Here is a 22,974-nt window from a genome sequence, read left to right on the forward strand (position 1 = left end):
ACGGCCGCTGGGCCGGCACCTCCGCAGCGAGAGGGGAAAAAAAAGAGAGGCCCCAACCCCAAAAAAAAAAAAAAAAAAAAAAAAAAAAAGAAAGCAAATTCATAAAATAGGTAGGTTAGGGGTCACAGGCATGTTATAAAATAATTGGTCTTTTTACAAAAAGATTCATTGAATAAGCTCCCCTAATAGATACAAAAGATGGATCTGATTTAGGAAAAGACCTGCTAAGCCTCACCTTCTCCAGGAATCTAGGTAAGGTGTACGCTATGTGAAATGTGGTAGGCTTTCACTAACAGTCCTTGCTATCCACAAGCTCCTGCTTTCCCTGTGAGCCCTCACCTCGGGAATCAGCCGCCGCCTCTTCACGCTCGGGACGGAGTCCGGCGGGCCCTCGCCGCCCGGCTGCTTTCTCTTGCTGGAGTCCTGGAGGCCGGTGAAGACGCTGTCCAGAGCGTGCTTCTCGGAGGACCTGGAATTCACTGAGCAGTCCAGGGCAGCATCTTCGGCCTCTGTCTCCACTTTCACGGTGTTATTTTTCAGAACTGTGGCAGAGAAGAAATAGGGCTCAGCGGGGAGACCACCTGGCGGCGCTGGGATTAGCAGGGTCCCCTGAGCAGCAGGTTGTATGCGGCCGCCCTTTGATACTATCACTCAGATAACAGTATCTGAGTAACAGATCACAATAAAACTGGCTTTCCAATCAAGCAATCTGTATCTCACCACACTAGTGCTATACCATGATACCATGTTCCAAGCACATTTTGTTCAGAACAGGTTTTAAAGTCTTTTCTCAGGGGAGGGAGAGGAGATGGAAGGAGAGAAACTACTCTTTTAAATGATGCTTTTAAAAAAGTAACTCTGGAAAGATACATAAAATACCACACATGTGAGTGGAGAAGGATGGGAATCAGGGGTGAGAGGAGACTTTTCTTGATTTTTCATCATGTATCTTTTAACATTTTTGAACCACGTAAACGTATCTAAAAAAAGTCTTCAGTTAAAATATTTTTTAATAAGAGGCTTTTCTTTTTTTACCTTTTTCTACATCTTCACTGAATTCAGTTGCATTCATCTTCTATTCCACTAAATGAAAAGACAAAGACAAAGTCTTGATTTATTGTTCATTTTTAAAAATTTTACCCACCCATAAGAAATTCCCTTACCCTCCCAACCCTGGCTCCCGGTAATAGAAGGTTAAGCCAATGCGACTCTGCAACATCAAGGAAAACTTGGTCCTCTTGTTTGCAGTTGCTCAGAAACAGCCAGGCCTCCTGTATGCCTGCTGGGAGTGCTTCTCCAAGACTTTATGTGGGCAGAATGCATCTTAAAGCATCAACTGAGACCCACTTACAGAAAGAAAGGAACATTATTTGAGAAAATCAAGTCTTACAAAAGACCTCAGTTTGGATGATCTGTTAGTCCCTGCCTTAAACATTCTAGCCACAAAATGAAAAGGCTGACAAAGGTCCACAGGAGGCTGTGGACCCCGAGGACCCAGTGAACCTGAGCTAAGGTCTTAGGTGGTCCAAAAAGACCTGTGCTGTCCATGACGGTAGCCACTAGTCACACACGGCTCCCGAGCACTTGGAATGTGGCCAGTGCAGGTGGAGACATGCTGTAAGTTTAAGATACATGCTGGATTCAAAGACTCAGCACAGTAAAAAGAATGTGAAATATCTCATTAATAATCTATTGATTACATGTTAAAATGATAATATTTCAGATCTGTTGGGCAAAATAAAATACTAAAATTAATTTCACCTTTTTTTAATGTGGCCGCTAGAGAAGTTAAAATTACATATGTGGCTTTTGCATTATATTTTTATTGGATGGTGCTGTCTTGCCCTTCCTTCAGAAGCAATGAAGAGAAAGAGGCACTGTGGGTTCTTAAAGCTCCTGAGCCATACGATCTGGTCCAAACCACTCTTTTTATTGATGAGGGAATGTGGCAGGAGGCAGTGGCAGCGCCCTGTATGGGCTGCAGGGCCTGGGGCAGAGCCAGCCCCCGACTCTCGCTGCCCCAGCCGAAATGCAGTGGACACCATGGTTAAAAGCACCATTACATCTTGGAGATTCCCCAGATTACATAACAGCATGTCCGTAACTAGGATAAAGTATAAATGAGGCAGTAACATGGCAGAAGAACACACATGACAGCCTCTAGTGTTGGCATTGAGGAGCTGTGGTTCCCACCGCTGGCGAAGCAGCCCGCAAACCCTGAGTGCCCATTCCAGTTACGGGTCAGAGGGGGCAGGCTCTGGGGTATCTTTATGGAATTTCTATAAGGAGGAGGGATGCCATCCACAAAGTTCAGTAAACCATTCACGGAGCGGCTGTGGAATGGTGTGTGGTCCCGTTTTAGACGGATGGATGGGGAGAGAGTAAGACTATGTCTAGGTGATCAGTGCACAGGATCATAACTTCAAAACTCACTAATAGGAGGGAGGGAGATGCAAGAGGGAAGAGATATGGGGACATATGTATATGTATAACTGATTCACTTTCTTATAAAGCAGAAACTGACACACCACTGTAAAGCAATTATGCTCTAATAAAGATGTTAAAAAAACTAATACAGCAACACTCATATAGTGCTACGACGTACAGAAAAAAAAACTCACTAATACAGCAACACTCATATAGTAGTGCTACAACGTATGGCACTATTGTCAGTCGTCACAGTTACTTCATGACAGGCACAATTGTTTTCATCCCTGTATTACTAATTTTCAAGGGATTGAATGAGAAATTTTAAGATTTGAAAATGAAATTAATTCCTACTTACTAAACTATCTCCTGTCTGAAAAACATAACATGTAGGTGAGACTGAGTGAAAATAAACAGTAAGTCAGCTTCAAGGGGCCAAGAACTATTTTACCAGAGGTAAATTTCAGCAAAGACAATTTCCATTGTATTTCAAGGAAAGAAATCTCACGTTTGGGTGTCTCTGAGGGGAGGGAGTCCCAGGCAGGTTAGGTGTGCACCAGTACTCTTTTCAGACAGCAAGGTTGGCGAACGCTGGGCAGAAACTCAGGGCTGATTCGCAGCCCAGACAGGGGGCTTCTCAAGGAGACGCAGGTGAGCTGCCATCTTCCCCGGGAGGCCCTGCCGCCCCGTCACATAAGCCGTCTCCTCAAGTGAGAGGCTGCAGAACAGCTGAGGAGGAATGAGTACAGGGTTGCTGGAGAGGGTATGGTGTACTGGACAAATTACATTCCGAAGAGAAAAGGTGGGAAAGGGAGGAGACGGCACGTGGTTAATTTGGGGGCAAAAAAGGGTCACGGCGAAAAGACACAAAGCCTCTGGCTAAGTGGAAAGCATGAAAACGACGAGCGAATCCTAGAGGAAAAGAAACAGGAGTCAATGAGAAAACCCAGCACAGAACCACGGGCACTGAGCAAGGAGGGTCCGCTTGTCTAACACTCCATTTCCGAGAGAGTGCGGCGCGGGAAGGCGACTCGGGCGCCGAAGCGTTTTCACCGAACCACCACCAAGTGACCCTAGTGCAGGCAATTTAGCACCTGAATTCTGAGCTCGCCCCGATTCTCGCGTCATAAAACGATGAGCGAAGGGCGCACGCCCGAGCCACCTGCGGGTGGGAGGAGAGCCGGAGGGGACTGGGCAGCCTCACGGAAGGGGCGGCCAGAGTGCATCTGCCTTGGAAAACATTTCCGTGTCCATTTATACACCAGCGACAGATGCTAGATTGGCACAGAAGGAACCCGGAACGCAGTGTGGTGCGCCCCTTCCCTCCTAGCTGGCGAACAAGCCACTCTCATTGGGAAGCCGGGGAGTTTCCCGTTTGCAAAGCCTGGAAAGCCAAGTGCCTGTGACTCGTGTGGGGCGGAGCGAGGTGAGGGTCCCCGTTAACACCCACGGCCTGCGCACTTGGGGCCCGGCGCTGCCCGCCCACTTCGTGTGCGCCTTGATCTTACCCTGAGCTACTTCAATCGCAACTGAATAAAAAAACTGCGGGCGTACACCTTAAATATTTACAATTTTGATTTGTCAATTATACCTCAGTGAAGCTGGAAAATTTTTATGTCATTTTGATTACAGAAATAAGATGTTTGACTATTGGAAAGGGGAGGAAGAGAACAGAGGGCAGGTACCTGACCAGTATAACACAGCTGTTTGGTGGCAGAACTAGGATTCAAACCAAATCCGTGTGTATCTCCCGTCAGCCCCCAGGAGAGGGAATGACAGAATCCTCATTCTTCTGTTAAGGTTCTTCTCATGAACACAGAGGCCAGTTTCCAGCCTTGGATCTCTCTGACCACTAGCAGCTGGAAATCTCCTTTCATCTCCGTGTCACTAGCAGGAAAATGAGGCTGCTCTGTGCTTATATAGAGTCCACTTCACAATACAGAAGTTTCTACAAGAGGGAGGGGATGTGTGGGTCACTTGCCGGCATCCCGAGCTGATGTAGACCCAGCACATCAACACCGCCCCAGCTGGGTAGAAAGGGGATGGGTATCACACGTTGCTACCTCCGTTTCCTGGTCATCTGCCCAGATGAAGGTCACAAGGTTGTTCATCCTGGGCGGATACTAAACACCCGGATGCCAAGCATGCCGCAGAAATTCCTTTCGTTTACACAACTATAGGTTATGTAGGAGCTACCAACTCTGCAGCACCCACCCGCTGGGCTGCTAGGATTATAATCTCCTTTGCCTGCAGGACTTCGTAGAATTTCTCATTTTAACATTCTCTCCTTCTCAAAACCCTCTTATTCCTCTCACCACGAATCTCGAATTGTGACACAGTCTAACTATGCATCCACATGTCCCTGAAAATCAGCTTTTCCCCAAGGGGTGCCTGCTCCATATCCCTGACCAATCCCAAGGGAAGATTTAAACGAGTGAAAGGGACGCGTGTCAAGGAGACACGTGTAGCTTGCCACTGCCTCTAGTTAAAACACACAGCTTCTAAGACACGGGTGACCTATGGGAGGGTAACTCTCAAACAGGACCAATCTCCAGTGGTTAATCCAATATAAGTGAAAATGCTTTTTGTTTGTTTTGAACCCAAATAGCCTAGGAAGCCTCAGGCAAAGTGACTGTCAGCAGTAAAGAAAGGTTTTAAATATCGCAGAGCTCGTAGGAGCATATATCATTTTATTATAATACCTAATAGTCTCTATCTTTCTTCACAGGGCGAGATGACAGTGCTCAATTTTCCACGCAGGGCACAGGGGTGGGGTGGGGTGGGAAGCAGCTATCAGAAAACCTTCAGTTTTTACCAAAAGTGCAAAAGGAACGGTAATCCCAAATGTTTAAGATGCCTTAGACACTCAAACATCAAATTACAAGGATAAGTTGCTTAAATTGGCTACATAAATGCAGGCCCTGGCAGGGCCACCTCGGGGCCTCCTGCTGCAGCAGCGGCTGGATCTGCCTCCTGCGTTTCAGTGCGCCTGGCCCACAGCGGGAAGCAAGGGCGAAGCAAGACAAGGGGCCGGCAGAGCAGTGAGAACCAGTCAACGGCGCTTTGAAAGAACCAGTTCTAAGAGATGCCACAAAGAAGTGGGAAAGCTGAAGACTGACAAATTATGGATCAACTTAGAGAGTTCATTTTAAGAAGGGAAGATTCTTAAAGTCTCCTTTTCTTTTGACTAGATGGGCATGCATCTGACAATTCCAAAGGTATAAAAGGATATTTGGTTAAAAAGCCCAGGGTCCTCCAGTCACTGGGTTACACTCTTGGAGGCAACCTCGTCGGTTTTCCTGAGTCCTTCCGCAGACACTCTGCCAGAGGTCCTCAAAGTGTGACATGAATGCAGTGCGCTGCCTGCACAGACTGCACGTCTCTCCCCAACTCCAGCATTAGTGGAGTCAAGTTGGTAGCTTGAAATTGGCACACCATGGAAAGTGACACTTTTACAAACCAGTCCTGTTCTGGGCTTTGTTTTTTTCTTTCTTTTTGGAGACCCAGTTTACCAGTACAGCCAAGGCCCTTTCGGGGGGTCCATGAGATCAAAACTATTTTCATAATAAAACTGAGATGCTGTTGCCTCCTTTTCACAGGTGTGCAGGAGACTTTCCCAGAGGCTACATGATACTTTATTTTGCAAAAGATTGAATACAGAGGCAGATATGAAAATTCAGCTGTCTTCTATTAAGTCAGATATAAGAGATATGTGCAAAAATGTAAACGATACCACTTTTTTCACTTATTTTCTTTGGAAAAATTTTTTTTTCATAAAAATATTATTGACATTAACTTGTAATATATTTATTTTGGTTATTTTTCAATGAATTGGTAAATCAATATTTAAACATTTTTTCTTTTTCTGTTTTAGTTTCTACCACGGTAAATACTGACAGGAACCCATATAAACAAAAGCTATTTGGGGTCCTCAATACTTTTTAAGGGTAGAAAGGGATCTTGAGACTAAAAGGTTTAAGATCCTTGCTCCTTGCTTCTTTTGCTTAATGTATCATGGAAATTTCGGTATCACTTCTTTTTTTAGTGTAAGTTCCCCCAGAAGTAGATTTTGAGACAAGGATTTGGAGTGAGTAGTCCCTTTGGGAGGAGACAGAGAAGGTCTGAAAACCAGTAAGGGGGCCTGTTAATGGGCTTCCGATGGGAGAGTCCCTGGCTGAGGTCAGCCCTGAGGGTGCTAATGGAGGTGTCCAACAGGGGTGTGGCTGGAGCAGAGGGACACCCCAGCTCACCTGGGCAAACCCTGGAAGGCAGAAACCCTGCCGTGCCATTCCCTTCCAACTCCTCGCCACACTGCCCAGTGCTTTGCACACTTGACGGAGACTCAATGCAAACAACAGCCTACACTGTGGAAGATGCTATGTTAAGAGCTCTACTAAGTGTAATTAACCTAACAATCCTAGGAGGTGGAAACTCTTCTTAGTCCCATTTTACAAGTGAGGAAACCGAGGCAGAGTTTTAGAGCCAAACGGGACCTCAGAAATCATCTCGTTGTATAGGTGTGAGACCCGAGGCTCAGAGAGGTTAGTAAAATGCTCGAGACCATACACTGGGAGTGGCCCCCGGTCTCCCTGCCCTGTGCTTTGGTGGCTACACTCCCCACTGTGTGACGGGGAGCTGTTGGTGCCAGTGGGGTGACTGTCCTCTGTGCAGAGGGGATCGATCGACTGTATAGCTTATTTACAGGGATTGAAACCAACACAGGGTAGAGATGGGAGGACCTGGAGGATGAAGACAGAACTCTGGGAACTTCTGTTGGAGGGGAGGATGGGTAAACACTAGAAGATAACAGTAACAGGAAGGAAAGAGCAGTCAGAACCTCAAGGTTAGAAGATATTACATTAAGGTTTCTATAACAACTGTAACTCACATCTAATAAACACAGGCCGCATGCCACAGCTGTGCAGAAGACCACCAGTGCTTACAATTTTGCGATCTGGATACAAATAATATTACAGTCTGACATATATCTACAAGATTTTTTTCCTTTGGGGTAAGAAATAACATTAAAGCAAATTCTAGGGGAAAATATTTGCTCTGGAAATAACGCTGTCAATGTGTAAATGGGCATATCTTGATCTTCTTCATCACTTTCAGCTTATAAAGACCTATAGCCAAATCTTTCTGTCACTTAGAGCCTCACACACTTGAAAATTATGATACGAAATGAGCAAAGGCCAGAAGGGCAAAGAACCTGGGCCAGGGGGTCTTTTACTTCGAATTGATCTTAGGTTAAACACAGGCAGGAACTCTAGGGTCAGGCTGAGGGTGGAAATCCTGGTGCAGAGTAAGCCCTCTGTAACCATCAGTCACTATTAATTACTGATAAATTCCACAAAAACCTGCAGAGAAAATGGAAGGGACAACAAACTCAATGTGACCTGGATTGAGATCACCTTTGATCACTGTTGTTATTTCCAATATACAAAGTTAGAAAGTCAATTTCTACACATTTTTCTCAACACACGACTTCAAAACCTCTATTGACAGAAAGAGCCGAACATTAAATTATGTGTAAAGATTCAAAATCAATTGTTCATTACAGGGCCACCCAGTCAATAACAATGTACTTCAACGTTCACAGGGGATATCTTGACAATGTAATTGAAAAATGCCATAAGCAGAGGGAAGAAAACATGCCAAGATGTTAATTACCTCCAATTAGGATGAATATGGATGACTTTTCTTCTTTAGTTTCCTCTACTTTCCAAATATTCTACAGTGAGCATGCAATTCTTTGAAAATGAGACTTTTTTTTAAATGAAAAAATAAGAAGTTTAGCAATCTTTACTGCTAGCCAGGTCATATTCTAAGTTATACCCATAAATAGCAACAAGCTAAGAATGTAAAATCAAATCATTTAAGTATTTAAAATACTGATGCTGGGACCTCCCTGGTGGTCCAGTGGTTAAGAATCCACCTTCCAATGCAGGGGACTCAGGTTCGAGCCCTGGTCGGCGAACTAAGATCCCACATGCCGCGTGGCAACTAAGCCCGTGCACCACAACCAGAGAGCCCGCGCGGGGCGACAAAGAGCCCGTGTGCTGCAACGAAAGATCTCGCATGTTGCAGCGAAGATCCCACATGCTGCAACTAAGACACGACGCAGCCGAATAAATAAAATAAATTAAAAAAAAAAAAAAAAAAAAAACGGCCCCCCGGGGGGGGCAGTGGTTGACAGTCCGCTTGCCGATGCAGGGGACATGGGTTCGTGCCCCGGTCCGGGAAGATCCCACATGCCGCGGAGCGGCTGGGCCCGTGAGCCATGGCCACTGAGCCTGCGCGTCTGGAGGCTGTGCTCTGAAACGAAAGAGGCCACAACGGGGAGAGGCCCGCGTACCACAAAAAAAAAAAAAAAAAAAAGAAAAGAAAAATAGACTGACTTTCCAGGAGCTTCTTGGGATCTCCAGGGAATCAGACTAGGAAGATATTTTAAAATACTGATGCTCTAAGAAACAATATATAACTGACAAACTAGTGCAGACCTTTCATTTCATAACTGTCTCTGAATTATTGCCTCTGAAGGTGTTAAAAGCTCCTCAGTATGGGGTGATGGGGAGATCAGAAAAAATTCTCAGCTCACAAGCCAAGGTGTGAACAAAAAGGTGAAAAGATCAGCTTTGAACACTAAGGAAATGCCATTTCCCGGCGGGTGTATTATAGGCCCCATCAGTGCATTGCCCTGATACTTGGAGTGTTTTTCAAAATAAGTCAAATTTCATGGGAGGAAAAAAAAAAAACCAAACCAGGACCAAGTGTCCTGGATTAGGGATCCAAGCTGAGCGCTAAAGCCAGGTCATTTAGAGAGTCTGTGGCTGGCTGGAGAAAACAAATGGGCTGGAGAGCAGCTTAGCAATTCTCTAGGCTGGACTTGCTGGGTTCCTGCATTCTAGATGATGGACGGTGCTTTCTTTGGGGTTCTCTCATGTCTGTGTCTGAGCACCCTGGAAGACTTCTGACCCGTACCTGGAGCCCTCCTTCCCTGACGCCTCAAAACCGGACAAAACTGGGCAAATCAGGGGCCTGCTCTAGGGGCCCTGGCTCCAGGGTGAAGCAGCAGGATGCAGTGGGGAGAGGGGAGGGGAGGTCTGGGGAGCTGAGGAGTGGCTGGGCCACAGAAAAAGGAAGGAGTGTCCTGAGGTCACCAGCTCAAAGTGCGTAATAAGGAGTCACGCGAGAATCTGATTGGGGGGTTGGGAGAGGATGTCTTTCTTAGGAGCTGGAGGCTAGACCACGGTAAGGCAAGCAGGGGGCACCTGGCATGGCAAACCGTTGGCAAACCCCTCTGCCCGCACAGGATCATTGGGCTCTTCCCTAAGCGCCCCACAGGTTTCCAAAGCAAAACGTCCTCTAGCGGCGCCCACAGGGGGCTGGGAGTGACCTGGGGTGCCTCTGCATTGAGTTCGTTTAGGAGAATCTAGCCCAGGCTAGTCAGAGGCGCTAGAAGCGTGCGGCTGCCCAAGTCTCACAGGACAAGCAGCAGGCCCAGAAATGGGAAGTACTTGGGCTTCCTGAAACCTCAACATTCAAATCCCAGTCGGCTGACTCAGGATTCTGCCCTACCACATCGGAAACGTCCACGGGACTTAGGACTCCCCCGCACGATGAGGTCAGGTCCAAAGACCTGGCCCAGCAGCCCGACCTCAGGCCACCTTGGGGCAAATCCTCCCGACCTCCACTCCTGTTCCCAGATGTAAAGCGAGGCGAACTCGTACCGCCTGAGGGTCTCCTTGAGAACGTGAGCCCCAGAGCCCCAGCATAGGAATGATCGCAGCCTGAGACCCCCGGGATGGTGGCTGTGCAGCCCTGCCACATACAAAAGGTAAAGCACGGAGAACAGGCCCACACCATTTTAAAGGTGTTATTAATAAAATACATGCAAGGATTTAAACAGTTTAACTAAGACCTAACCAAACCGTACTTCATCTTGCCAAGCCATGTGATCTGACTTCATGAAGCCTCCCCACTGCAGGTTATACTGATTTTTAAAAATTAAACATAGAAGAGGAGGACAGCAGCTGACATTCATGCAGTGCTGCCTCTGAGGTCTGTTTTACACGTTCACCGGTGCAGTCCTCACAACAGTCCTCCTAGTTTGCAGAGAAGCAGGCGGGCGGCGGGTTGCGCCTCGCTTGGGGTGGGTGCTGCGGAGAGAAGAAGAGGGAAAGAGGCGGGTGGACTCGGGGTGGGGGCCTCATTCCAGCCTTCCGAGAAGAGCTGGGACCGAAAGGAGGCGGGCCATCCCCGCTCTGCCTTCTCCCTTCCCTGCGGAGCACACATTTGTAGGCTGGGCTCAGATGCAGGAGCGAGTCAACCGGCCAGGTAGGCCTTCGGATCACGAAGGTACAGCTGATTTGGATGAAAATGGAATTCCCTACCAAACTTTAGGGGCAGAAAGACCTGTGTTCTATCTAATCCTGGCTTCACCTACGTTTAGCTTCTAAGCCCAGGCAAGTGGCTTACCCAGCCAAGCCTTGGTGCTTTCTTCTGTAAAAGGAGCTGCACACACTACCTTTCCTTCTAGAGACTCTATGAAAACTACAGAGGAGGGCGTGCCCGGCACACAGCACTCGGTAAACGCCACTTATTATAAAGCCTTTTCTTCCTGAAAGATGCTTAAAGCGCATCTTAACAGTGAAGATTTTTTAAAACTAAAATAAAATGGTTTAAAACTTTTTAAAAGTTTTGTAATGTTTCTTTCAAATGAAAGAAAAAAGAAACGTTAAACTGGAAGGGGTGAAATCAAAATGCCCTCCCTAAGGACGGGAAGAATGTTCCCATGCCATCCACCCTTGCTGGGCTCCGTCTCTGGGTCTGCAGGAACGGCTGGGAGCCTTGGGGATCTCAGAACCCAGCCCTCTCGGCTGTGGCATCCAGCCCATGGGACTTGCAGGACATGTTTGCAATTTGTTTTTATTTTTAGACACATCTTCAAATAAAGTTTGAAAAATACCAGTCCTCACAAAACCAGGGCAATGTTCCCCTGAGTTTCCTTAAGCTGTAATTGTCGCTGCCTTCCTTATTCAGTCAGAGAACAGCCTTATCTTTCAGCGTGCGCAGCGAAGGACAACCGCACAGCCCTGCCTGCCTGCGATGTGGCGTCTCACCCTTCGGAGACTGCGTTTTCTGAATGTGACTAAATGTGATGTCTTCCTCAGCTAAGGGCTTCTACTTATTAAGCCCTCCCTGGCCTCACGAAGGACTGGCTACCTCCTTCGACATCAATGGTAGGAGGAGTCAGACTCTGCTTTTAACTTTAACCGTGGAACCCAGAAGCTGGGGTCAAGGAGAAAAGGGCTAGCATATCCCAGCAGCCACCCATGTGACTGACTGGACAATGGTGACTAATTTTCCTAGGAGGTATAAGCAGAGTTTCCTCTGTACTTCCCACTTTTACAAATGTGTTGTCTTGTGACCACATGAGCTAACTGGAGTTGGGGCACAGTCGGGTGTAAGCTACGCCCCTCCACATCCCCAGCCTCCCCTCTTCAATTTACTAGCTCCATGCTCAAACCAACAGCCCCTGGCAAACAAGAAAAGACCAACACGTGATTTATTCAACTGAGCATTCAATGCCTTTACAGATACTGTGTTTCACTGGGCAGTGATAACTGATAACTGAAAATCAGACAAGAGGAGAGGAGAGGTGGCCGTTAGTAGAGAACAAAAACCTAAAAGTGCTGATTTTAAATACAGTCAGCCTTCCAAATCTGTGGGTTCGAAATCCGAGGATATGAAGGACTCTCTGTAAGGGACTTGAGCATGTGTGGATTGTGGTATCTGAAGGGGGTCCTGGGTCCAATCCCCCACAAATATTGAGGGATGGCCGTACATGTGTTTCAAGTTGAATTAAAAATAGAGGAAGGGCATGTTACCAGGTGAGCTGCTGAGAAAAACTCAGCTCTAAAACAACAGTTTGTAAAAAGTCTAATCATTCTGGGACTAACATGCCAGGCATTAATGCCACTCCAAATGAAATCGCACCTCTCCTGTTTGACACACTGAAGGCTTCATGCCAGCGTGGAGAGCCCTTAGCTTGGCATGTGCGGGTCACGTGTGGCAGCTCGTTCCAGAAACTGCAAGAGCCTGGGCTGAAATAATAATGTTGCAAGAGATACTAGAACATCAGACGGGGCAGAAGAGCCACTGTCCAATGTGAAGTGGGAAAGAAACAGCAAGAGCAAGGTGATACAAAGCACATAAAAGATCCCTTTTGGGATCATGTTTTGTGTGACTTCAATTTCTATTTTTTTAAAATTACCATACAGTAAAATTTACTTTCTGGAGGGAGGGGGTGTACAGTTCTATGAAAGGTAACACAGGTATACATCCCTGTAGCCACCATCAAGAGGACAGAGAAAAGTTCCATCACCCCAAAGACTGATTCTACAAATAATTCCCCCAGACTTGCTTTAGCCAGTAATAGGTACAATGAATAACAGGAGAGGTACCATAATTTGCCATCAAAATTAAGTGCTAGGAAAAACAAAAACGTTACACCCCAACCTCCCATACACTAACACCAAATTATTTTTGCTCGTTGGCTAGCAACCTTCATGTGTCTCTACGTTATAAAATTTGAGGTCTTTTAAAAGACAGATCCCCCAATTTTTCACCATGGTGTCAATACAATTCATAAAAGCATGTGGTTTTCTTTCCCTGTTGCTTCAGGGGCTTTCTAAACAGCTCTCCTGCTGGACTGTCCCACCTCTGGCAGGTGGGACAGTCCAGCAGGAGATTAAATTTTCACCTACTCAAACTTCTGTCAGGGTTGATTCCAGTTTTTTTTCTTCCTAATTATTAGACATTCTACTCCTCTTTTGCTCATCTATGAGATGCTTAGGAGCCCAGAAGTTTGGAAGAGGGTAAAGAAAATGTGTCCATGTGGTACCTTTAACAGATTATTGGGATGCTGGCCATCTTGTCTACTAGGTAGTAAGTGGTCTCTCTTCTATTACTAGTGCTTTGTACGTGGTGGGGGAAGGCAAGAACACAACACTTTTCTGTTAAATCACTTCAACAAGGACATGGCCTCTACGGTAAAACCTACATTCAGTGGTGGAATGTTTATGTGACAGATTTTAAAGGCTCTGGTTTTTTCATGAATTTCATTTCAAGGGCCATGCACACGCCAGCTAGACCACTAGCAGGAACAGGATGCACTGGCCCCACTTTCTTCTGGAATCCAAGAAGCTCTCCGTTCATTCATCAAAAATTTATTGAGCACCTACTAAGTTATCAGACACTGGGTTAATGGCTCGGGATGTAAAACTGTGAAGATACAAAATCTCAGCAAATCTCAGTACTGAGGGTGAAGGAAGCTGACAGTCCTGTACGGCGACATGAAACTGGAAATTAGGAATGGATGGTTAAAAAAACAAACAACAGCAACAACAAAAACCCCAGAAGAACTGAGGGGGAGGCGGGTTTGGATAACAAGAGAATCTCCTTCGTCTCTGTCCCTCTGGCCCCATCCCGAGCCAGCCCCAGCCCCAGAACTCACTTCCTAGCCTCAGTTTCCCGAAGCCGCAGCTTTGGGGCACTCGACACGTTGCCCGAGGCACAAGGAACAGTTAAAAAGTTACAAAAATTACTTTAAGAAGGTGAAGTTGACAACGAAGTGCTTAACCCTGTTCCGCACATCCTTGCCTGGTTGGCATTTGCGTGTAAAATTCTTCCGGACGGGCCCCCTGAGCACTCAAAAGTCCTTTACCTCTGCAAAAAACACCTTGGAAAAAAAACTGTGTCGACACGCAAGGCCCTCACGCGCGCTGCAGCACAACTCACCGGCGCAGCGAGGACCAAGTCTGCGTGGGAACTCACGTTTACGAGAAAGAGGGGGCGGTCACGAAGGGCGGCGGGCGCCTCGGCTCCGGCTTGGCGGCCGGCCGCCAAGGCCTCGCGCCTGCCGGGCGCCCGCCTCTAGCTCCCGGGCAGCGGGAACCGCGAACCTTGCCGTGGATGGCCGGGGAGGGAGCGCTGCGCCCCCTGGCGGCGGGGCCCGTCCCTGTCCGCTCCCGGCCGCCGCCGCCGCCGCCGCCGCGGGCCTGCCTCGCTCCATTTGCTGACTCCGGCGGCAGCGTCCCTCCGAGCGGCAGCTTCTCGAGCCTCCCGCTCCCCGCTCGGCATCTCCCTCCAGTCCCCGCCCCCTGCTCCTGCTCTGACACCCCCTTCTGCACGCCGAGCCGTCCCCAGCCGCAGCCCAGCCGAACGCGAGCGCCGAATCCACCGCGGGCTTCGCAGAGCCTTCCGGCGGTTCCGGCCGCTCCATCGCGGCGCCCAGCGGGGGTGCGGGGCCAGCGCGCGGCGCGAGTGGGGCGGCGGCGCGGACTGTTCCACTACGCGTCCCCCCCCCCGCCCCCGCGCGGCGCGCGTGCTCCCCGGAACGCCATGGAGCCGCCGCGTTCCGAGCGGGCACAAAGGAGCGCGCGGCACAATGGGTGCGGCGAGCCCGTGGGCACCGGGCGCCCGCTCCGGCGCCTCGGCCCTGCGCGGGGGTGGGCGCTCCTCCCGGCGAGCGCGCTCCGGGCAGCCCCCCTGCGCGTCTCCTCCCTTGCTCCCGCCCCCACCCCAGCATGGATGTTGCAGCCACTCTCCCGTACGTCTGCTCCGGAGCCGCCGCCGCCGCCACCGCGCGGCCGGCTTGAACCGCCCCGCACTTACCTGGGACACGAGTTCTGTACTTTGCAGAGCGGGCCCGCGCCGAGTTGGGGCGCCACGTGGGGGTTGGGGGGAGCGCGGGGGCTGGGGAGTGGGAGCCGCGCGCGGAGGGCCAGGCCGGGGCGGCCCGGGGAGTTGCTGGGGGCAGCGGGCGGGCGCCGTGTATTTTCCCCTCTCTTTGTGTGTGTCCGTGCGCTGCGCTCTCGCGTGACGTGACGGGACTCCGTGTGTCATTTCCGCACAAGGACACAGGAGCCCCCGCTGCAGTGGAACCACAACCCCTCCGCCCCCACCCCCGGCCCGCCCCTCCCCCTCAGCGGGGCACACGCGGGACCGGCGGCGGCGCTCGGGCGTGAACGGCCGCGGCAGGGAGCTGGGGCGCGCACTCCGGGGACCCGGGCTGCTCGGCGCGCTCATCCGGTACCGCGCGGCTCCACGTGGGCCCGCGCCCGCTGCCCGGGGCGGGGAGCGGCGGCCGCGCACCCACGGTGAGCCGGGCCAGCGCTGGCTAACAATGTACCCTACACACCGTGTGTTCTCCCCATCGCGAGTCATTTCTCTAAAACGTGGTTTCTTAGATACGAGGAGTTTGACCTGAAAAGCCTCTTTTTCTACTTTTTTTTTTTCCTCTGCGGATCGGCGACTGTACTGGGCGCCTCCCCTCGCGCCCGCGCCTCAACAGCATTTTTGGTATCTCCGCCGTGGCCCTGGCCCCCCAGGCGAGTGTTCCCGCGCCGCGATCGGCACAAAGACATCGGGGCGCGGGGACCCAGCGGCCCCGCGGAGCCGGCATGGAGTCTGGCGGGCCGCGGGAGAGCGCTCCCGGCGCTGGGAAACACTGGCTCAGGCCACTCCCCCAGCAGGGTGGCCGCCCTCTCTTGTAAGCCTGAGAGCTAAAAATCTGCCTTCTACTTGTAACCCGAAGTTTTGAGGTTTGAGGCCGCAGACCCAGAGATTCAGAAGTGCGCGCGCTCGCAGACCCACATGCCACAGACAAACCCACGGGGTATCTGCGCCAAGCTCTTAAAATAGAAAAACACGAGTCACCAACTCAGTAAAAGCTGATTCTTTCTACTCATGACTCCCGGACTGGAGATTCCAAGTTGATAAACACGAAACCTACCGCTCGGGTATTTTCTCAAGTCTCACTGACTGGAAGGAGTGTGGGGTGTGAAGGTCAGGGAAGCCCAACCCAGCAGTTAAGCCATGTTTATATTTAAGGCAAACAATGAGAATGTAAATTTTTAAAAAATCCTTTAATTTGCCGGTCGAAGAAAGTATAAAAAGAAAAATGCAAATTATCCCATCTGCTGCTCACAGCTGACTGGCTGCAAGGAAGGGCCATGTGGCCCAGCCCTGCGCGGTCAGTGAATTGGTAGAATAGATTTTAAAAGAAGGCATATGCTGGCTCCTTGCTGCCCAGGCGCGGGGAGGGTTTGAATTAACGTATAGTTTTGGATTACGTATCCTCTGCCAGACCGCTCCAACTGGGAATTTAGCAATTATGCAAGTTCTTCCCCTTCGGGTTTGAAATCAAGGGGCAAGAGGTTATCTAAGACCTTTGAGGAACTACGTGGAACGTTCTCGAACTGTATTTGGATAGCCGATTTTGAGAAGTCAGTACTAATTGCTATGCAAAATTAGCAAGCAGCCGGGAGAACCAAGCCCTGCATCCAGGGGGTGCTTTTATAAAAGAATCCATACGTGCTCAGTGTCATTCAAAACAGGATGATGAAAAGAATGGGGCCGAGATAGCAGCCCTTCAAATTCAAAAGACTTGGGTTGCCCTATCTACATTTAAAATAGGGCGGAGGGAGGAAGGGAGGAGGACCGCTTGGGGCAGAATGGTTAATTTATACATTCCCTGAAGACAGAATGGAGGCACTTCGATTTCTGCCGGGAACTTGACTTTTAACATTCGCACATTAAATAACACGTATGATATAGTACATCACTTGACTTAGTTAACAGATATAGCAGTTTTAGTCTCACCTTCAATTTAATGTGACAGCTATAATTAGAATTTAAAAAGCATAAGTTGCATTTCATTAATTCAGTTTTCTAGGGTTTCCCAGTGGAAAAGTTAGGAAGAGTTCAGAGTAGCATTTAAGCTCACTTTGCATTTTTAAACCACTTTATGGTTTAAAAATGTAAAATGACCTTGTTACATTTTTACAAAAGGGACTAGATGAAATATGTGTTAAGGGATATATCTATAGCCAATCATTCACAAAACAACTCAGGTATTGGAGGAGAAATTAAATAATAAAACAATAGATATATATAAAATAATTAGAAATTAACATTTCTTTGTTCACATTGTTCAAAACCAAAGTTTTTGTCAAATACAATAATTTTATTAATAAATAGCATCTAAGGTAAGCAGCGTGCTTAACTGACTTAAACTGACTTTTCGAAACATAATCTCTCAGGAAACTACAAAGTGACCTTGAGTATTATTCAAATTAATGTATCTTAATTTGCATAACTGGATCAGCATTGCTGCTTAACAAAGTAAGCTGTTCCAAATAAGTTATTAACAGATAGAAAGGGAAGTTATTGCTATGTGGGAAAAGAAACTACCTACCTTCACATGGTTTTGTATGTTTATATGAATTTCTATTTTTTTTTAATAAGGAGAAAGGGAAAACAAATGCATTGGAATTGTATTCCGGTTGTATCTTGGAGCCTTTAAAAATAATAGTTTTGAAAGTGCTATTGGATAAACGTAATGCCTTATGAAAAAATATGAATAAACATGGAGTAAGATGGGGAGAGGAATGAGGTTTAAAAAACACAGTGCTTGCCTGACACAGTCTTACAAAGTCAGTAGGAGTGACTGCTAATGGTTCATAAGGATATGTATAACAACCTGAGATTTAGAAGTCTACTTGATTGGAAATTTCTTAATTAGCAAGGCATTTTTCAAGATTTCAAATTAGAGTTGCTGCAATTGATCTAATGAATTCATTTCCAATTTTACCTGAGTAAAAGGCAGCAGGGGGTAAACTGGCTACTTGGCCATATAAAGGACTCACATAAAACACTGTAAAAACTCAAAAGGAAAATTACACAGCATTTAATGAAGAGTGGGATATCTTTAATGTCAATATATATAATTAAGAGTGGCAAGACAGACATCAGGTTTCAGGTATCTTTTAGCTGTTGTTCTAAAAGTTTTGACCATCGCTAAAATGTATTTACAGTTGCCAAGACAGTATTTAGTAGGACTCTTTTCCCCCCAGTAGTTAAGTCAGAACAATGTAGCAGATTTCACTGTTACTTGTAGACATTTCCACTTTATTTCTTGTCTGCTTCATGTAAAATTTTGCCAAGCCTTCAACTTCAAACAGAAGTAGCTGGCAGATCCAGATTCCGTGAATACTCACAACGGAGAAGTAAGAGGGAAAAAGAGGAGGGGCAGAGGAGCCTGTATTAACTTTATTAAATAGAACCTACTGAAAGCCACCTTGCTGAATAACTTGCAAAACTGACTTTTGTTTGGGAAGGTGGGCTCAGGGAGTTGAGTTTAACCCCTTGTGTGCTGGGAGGTGGCAGGGAAGCCCTACCTTTAGTGGAATCTGGAGCAGGTAGTGACACACCGTGACCCAATGTGGAAAAAAGTGAGATTTTGAATGAAAAGCTGCAGAGACTTTATGCTGGGCAGTTTTCCTCATGAGTAGAAGAACTAATGAATAATTTATAGCACCTTGAGATTTTAAGCACCCAGCATAACCATTAGGATCTGATTTTAGCTGAATATCTGGCTCGCACAATAGGAGTCTGCAAAAAGAAATATTAGGGAGAGTGAAAACTGCTGCAATCCCACTCTCAATCTCAAGCCCTTGAGAAAACAAATGGCAGTCTGAACTATAGCTCATTCTGAGCCCAGAGTGCTAGCTGGAGGCGCTGCAGCCACCAGGGCTCCCGAGCCCAGAGGGCACTCAAGGGCCTGCAGTCAGGAGTTCCCCACACTGATCACACAGCCGCAGCGACAGGCAGGAAGCAGGGAGCAGGGGGAGGCTGGTTTCCCAGCCAATCAGAGCCCACTAACAAAGAGAAAAAAAAAGGAGATATAATACTGCTCTAGTAATTGGCTGGTTTTTAAGAAATTATTTCATGGTGTGGTTCAAAAGACTCTAAATGAGATGCTCTCCATACATTTTTAAAGTCTTACTTGACTTGCCTGAAATCTTCTCTGTAAAATGAAATACATCGTAGAAATGAACTTGAGTTCCAGTGATTCTACCTTTAGGAATCTATCCTAACTCGACCAAGGCTACATCTATCTACAAGGATGTTCATTGCAGGATCATTCATAATAGAAAAAAATTGGAGAGGACCTGGAAAATAGTCAAATGGATGACACATGCTATGTTATACTATGTCAGCTTTAGAAAGAGGGGAGGTACTCTTTATTATGGGTACAGAAAAGTGTCTATGACATATTATTGAGTAAAAAGAAAATTATAGATCTCTATATAGTGTAATCCCATTTTTGTAAAAAAAGAGAAACATGTATGTACCTATCTGGGTGTGAATAGAAAAGGTCTGGAAAACACAGGGGTAACAGTGGATACCCCTGAGGTATAGAATGGTGGAAAGAAGGACTTACTTTTTCATGTTAAACCTTTATGAAATGTTTGATTTCATTTTTTTCCCCCACAATGAGCATCTATTGCTTTTGTAGCCCTTTCCCCCTCCCACAGACCCAGAAAGAGTCGAGTTGTCACCTTGGCCTAAGGAACAAAAGTCACCCTGGAGTAGCTACAAGTCATGCAACACTGGTGTGAGTGCCTGGATTGACACCTGTCACCTGACTCCCCTTTATCAATCTGTTGTCATGACAGGAAAAAAAAAGAAGAAATCTTAGTAATAATGCTCCAAAAGTAAATACAGTATTTGGCTACAGAATCCACGGCTCCCTTTCCCCAAGCTTCTAAAGTGTCAGCACAGTATTTTAGAGATGTAACCAAATATGTCTAAGGATTTCCCTATAATCACGGCACATTAGGGCCTGAGAAGTAATAGATGCCAATGGCCTGATTGTACCAATAAGGAAACTGAGGCAAAAAGGAAAGGTAGCTTGCCCAAGGCACACTGGCCTCTGAAATGATGCTTTGGGGTTCCTTTTTGTATGTCACACCTACTAAAGGCCAAATAGGTTTAAAAATAAATGAGCCCACCAAAGAGTAAAATATACAAATGCAAATGCCTACAGGAAGCGTGTAATCTGGGTTAAAGAGGACCACCCACTAACTCAAGGTTAGTGCTTCACACAGTTGTATTCATTAAAGTAGCAGCTCGGGGAATTTCCTGGCAGTCCAGTGGTTAGGACTCCACGCTCCCACTGCAGGGGGCACGGGTTCGACCCTTGGTTGGGGAACTTAGATCCTGCATGCTGTGGTGCAGCCCCCAAATTTAATTAGTTAATTAATTAAAAATAGTAGCAGCTCAGCCTCCAGCCTCATTCTTCAGTCCTCGGCAGCTTAGCTCTCTTCCTCAAGAGGCCTCGTGGGTCCCAGTCTGGGGTGGAGGCCTCTGCTCTGCACCTGCATGGCACCTTGTTCTCTCCCTGTCCTAGAGGCTGTTATGGACTGAATTGTGGCCCCTCAAATTTAGGTGTTGGATCCTAACCCCCAGCGTAGCTCAGAATGTGACTGTATTTGGATATAGGGCCTTTAAAGAGGTGGTTAAGGTTAAAAGAGTTTATGTGAGTGGCCCTCAATCCAGTGACTGGTGTCCTTATAAGAGGGATGTGCATACACAGAGAAAAGGCCATGTCAGGACACATAGGTGGCTGTCTGCAGGCCTGGAAGAGAGCCTCAGGAGACCCCTGCTGGCACCTTGATCTTAGACTTCCAGCCTCCAGAATTGTGAGAAAATACATTTCTGGTGTTTAAGTTCCTCAGTCTGTGGTATTTTGTTATAGAAGCCTGAGCAGACTGACACAGAGACCCAGCTCACGTGAAGCTGTGATTGCCTTTTTATCTGTCTCCCCAGCTAGAATATAAATTTTGGAGGGCAAGACCATGTTCCAGTACTCTCTCCAAGTGCCTGGCTCTGTGCCTGAGACATAGTCAATTCTCAACAATTAGTTGCTGAAAGAATAAGTGAATTGTTGTTAGATATCATATGTTCTATTTCTCTTTCCCTCTCTATAGATGAAGAAACAAAGGGTCAAAGGCTTGGAGCAGGACAGCTCCTAGTCTATGTGAACAGCGCCTCCTGGAATTGTCCCTGAACCACCTATGTGTTATAAGGGAATAGCCCAAAGGCAGGCAGCTAAGTCATGGCAGGATCTGGGCCACATGGCAGAACCCCACCACCACCCAATCTAGGGCTCCATCCACCCTTCTATACCAACTCTGGAATAATATCATACAGGTACAAAGTTCTTTCCATAGTTGTCTTAGTCTGCTCAGGCTGCTATAATAAAGTACCATACACTGGGTTGCTTAAATAGCAGAAATTTCTTTTCTCACATCTCTGGAAGCTGGAAGTCTGAGATCAGGGTGCTGGCATGGTTGGGTTCTGGTGAGAGCTGTCTTCCTGGTTTGCAGATAGCCACCTTCTTGCTGCATCCTCACATGGTGGATAGAGAGCAAGTTCCTTCCCTGGTATCTCTTCTTATTAGGGCACTAATCCCATCACAAGGGCCCCACACTTACAACCTAGTCATCTAACCCTAATTACTTCCCAAAGCCTCCATCTCCAAATAGCATTATGTTGGCAGTTAGGGCTTCAGCATGTGAATTTGGGAGGGACACAAACATTTAATCTATAACAATAGCGTTTTCAAATTTTGTCATCCTGTTTGCCCTTGATCATAGACCTGAGAGAGGTGGAATAGCTGTATCATCTCGCCATACCAATCCACCCCATTTTTATTTATTTTTTTTGGCCACACTGCCCACAGCATGTGGGATCTTAGTTCCCCAGCCAGGAATTGAACCGACGCCCTCTGCACTGGAAGCTTGGAGTCTTAACTGCTGGACCACCAAGGAAGTCCCAATCCATCCCATTTAAAAAAATAATAAATTTATTTATTTTTGGCTGCGTTAGGTCTTCGTTGCTGTGCGTGGTCTTTCTCTAGTTGCGGCGAGCAGGGGCTTCTGTTCGTGGCAGTGTGCAGGCTTCTTATGTTGTGGAGCATAGGCTCTAGGCATGCAGGCTTCAGTAGTTGCAGCATGTGGGCTCAGTAGTTGTGGCACTCGGGCCTTAGAGCGCACGGGCTTCTGTAGTTGTGGTGCATAAGCTTAGTTGCTCCGCGGCACGTGAGATCTTCCCGGACCAGGGATTGAACCCGTGTCCCCTGCGTTGGCAGGCAGATTCTTAACCACTGACCACCAGGCAAGTCCCCCACCCCATTTTTAAACAGATGGGAAAAAAAATAAAGCCAGGAGAGATGACATGGTTTGTAATTCATTCTTTCATTTAACAAATAATTATTGCAGGCCTAATATGTGCCAGACTCTAGATGCATAACTGGTAATTGGCATGACCGGCATTATATCCTGAGTACTAATTCTTCTGCGGTTTCCCAATTAATTCTGGTTATTTCCCAGTTTAGCTGTTTGAAACGCAGTAGTGCTAACCAGAATAGAATTTAATCTTTTCCTTTCAGAAAATTCCATTCTACTGTAAGACACAAGGGAGTCCTTAAGCACTCCTTCCTGCTCAGGCTGGGCATTTCTCTCTCTTCTGCCTTTGCTTGTGATGCTTCTATGGTGCCCTTGCCAACTCCTATTCATCCTTTGAAGCCCAGCCAAATGTCTTCTCTGTCGTGAGGTTTTCACCATCCCCGTCCCACGCCAGAGGCAGTAGCACCCAGGACTATGCTCCCAGCGTCCTACTTACTCCTTTATT

General features: G+C 47.4%; 1 protein-coding gene across 2 annotated transcripts in view; it reads right to left on the bottom strand.

Annotated features, from left to right (window-relative positions):
* Positions 1 to 22,974, bottom strand: part of BEND3 (BEN domain containing 3) — a 51,389-nt gene that overhangs the window by 17,230 nt on the left and 11,185 nt on the right. Inside the window, exons 1-3 of one of the 2 annotated variants that reach the window (XM_029223449.1) lie at positions 2,936 to 3,544; positions 1,036 to 1,083; positions 340 to 542 (exon numbers count right to left, since the gene is read on the bottom strand). In XM_029223449.1, the coding sequence (XP_029079282.1) occupies positions 340 to 542; positions 1,036 to 1,072 (240 nt within the window). In that variant the 5' untranslated portion in view covers positions 1,073 to 1,083; positions 2,936 to 3,544. Of the gene's footprint in view, positions 1 to 339; positions 543 to 1,035; positions 1,084 to 2,935; positions 3,545 to 22,974 lie in introns of those variants that run through there. The other variant, XM_029223450.1, reaches the window with a different exon arrangement.

This window comes from Monodon monoceros, unplaced genomic scaffold (genome assembly GCF_005190385.1).
Source record: "Monodon monoceros isolate NGI ecotype Baffin Bay Population unplaced genomic scaffold, NGI_Narwhal_1 Super_Scaffold_15, whole genome shotgun sequence".
NCBI classification, from domain to species: domain Eukaryota; kingdom Metazoa; phylum Chordata; class Mammalia; order Artiodactyla; family Monodontidae; genus Monodon; species Monodon monoceros.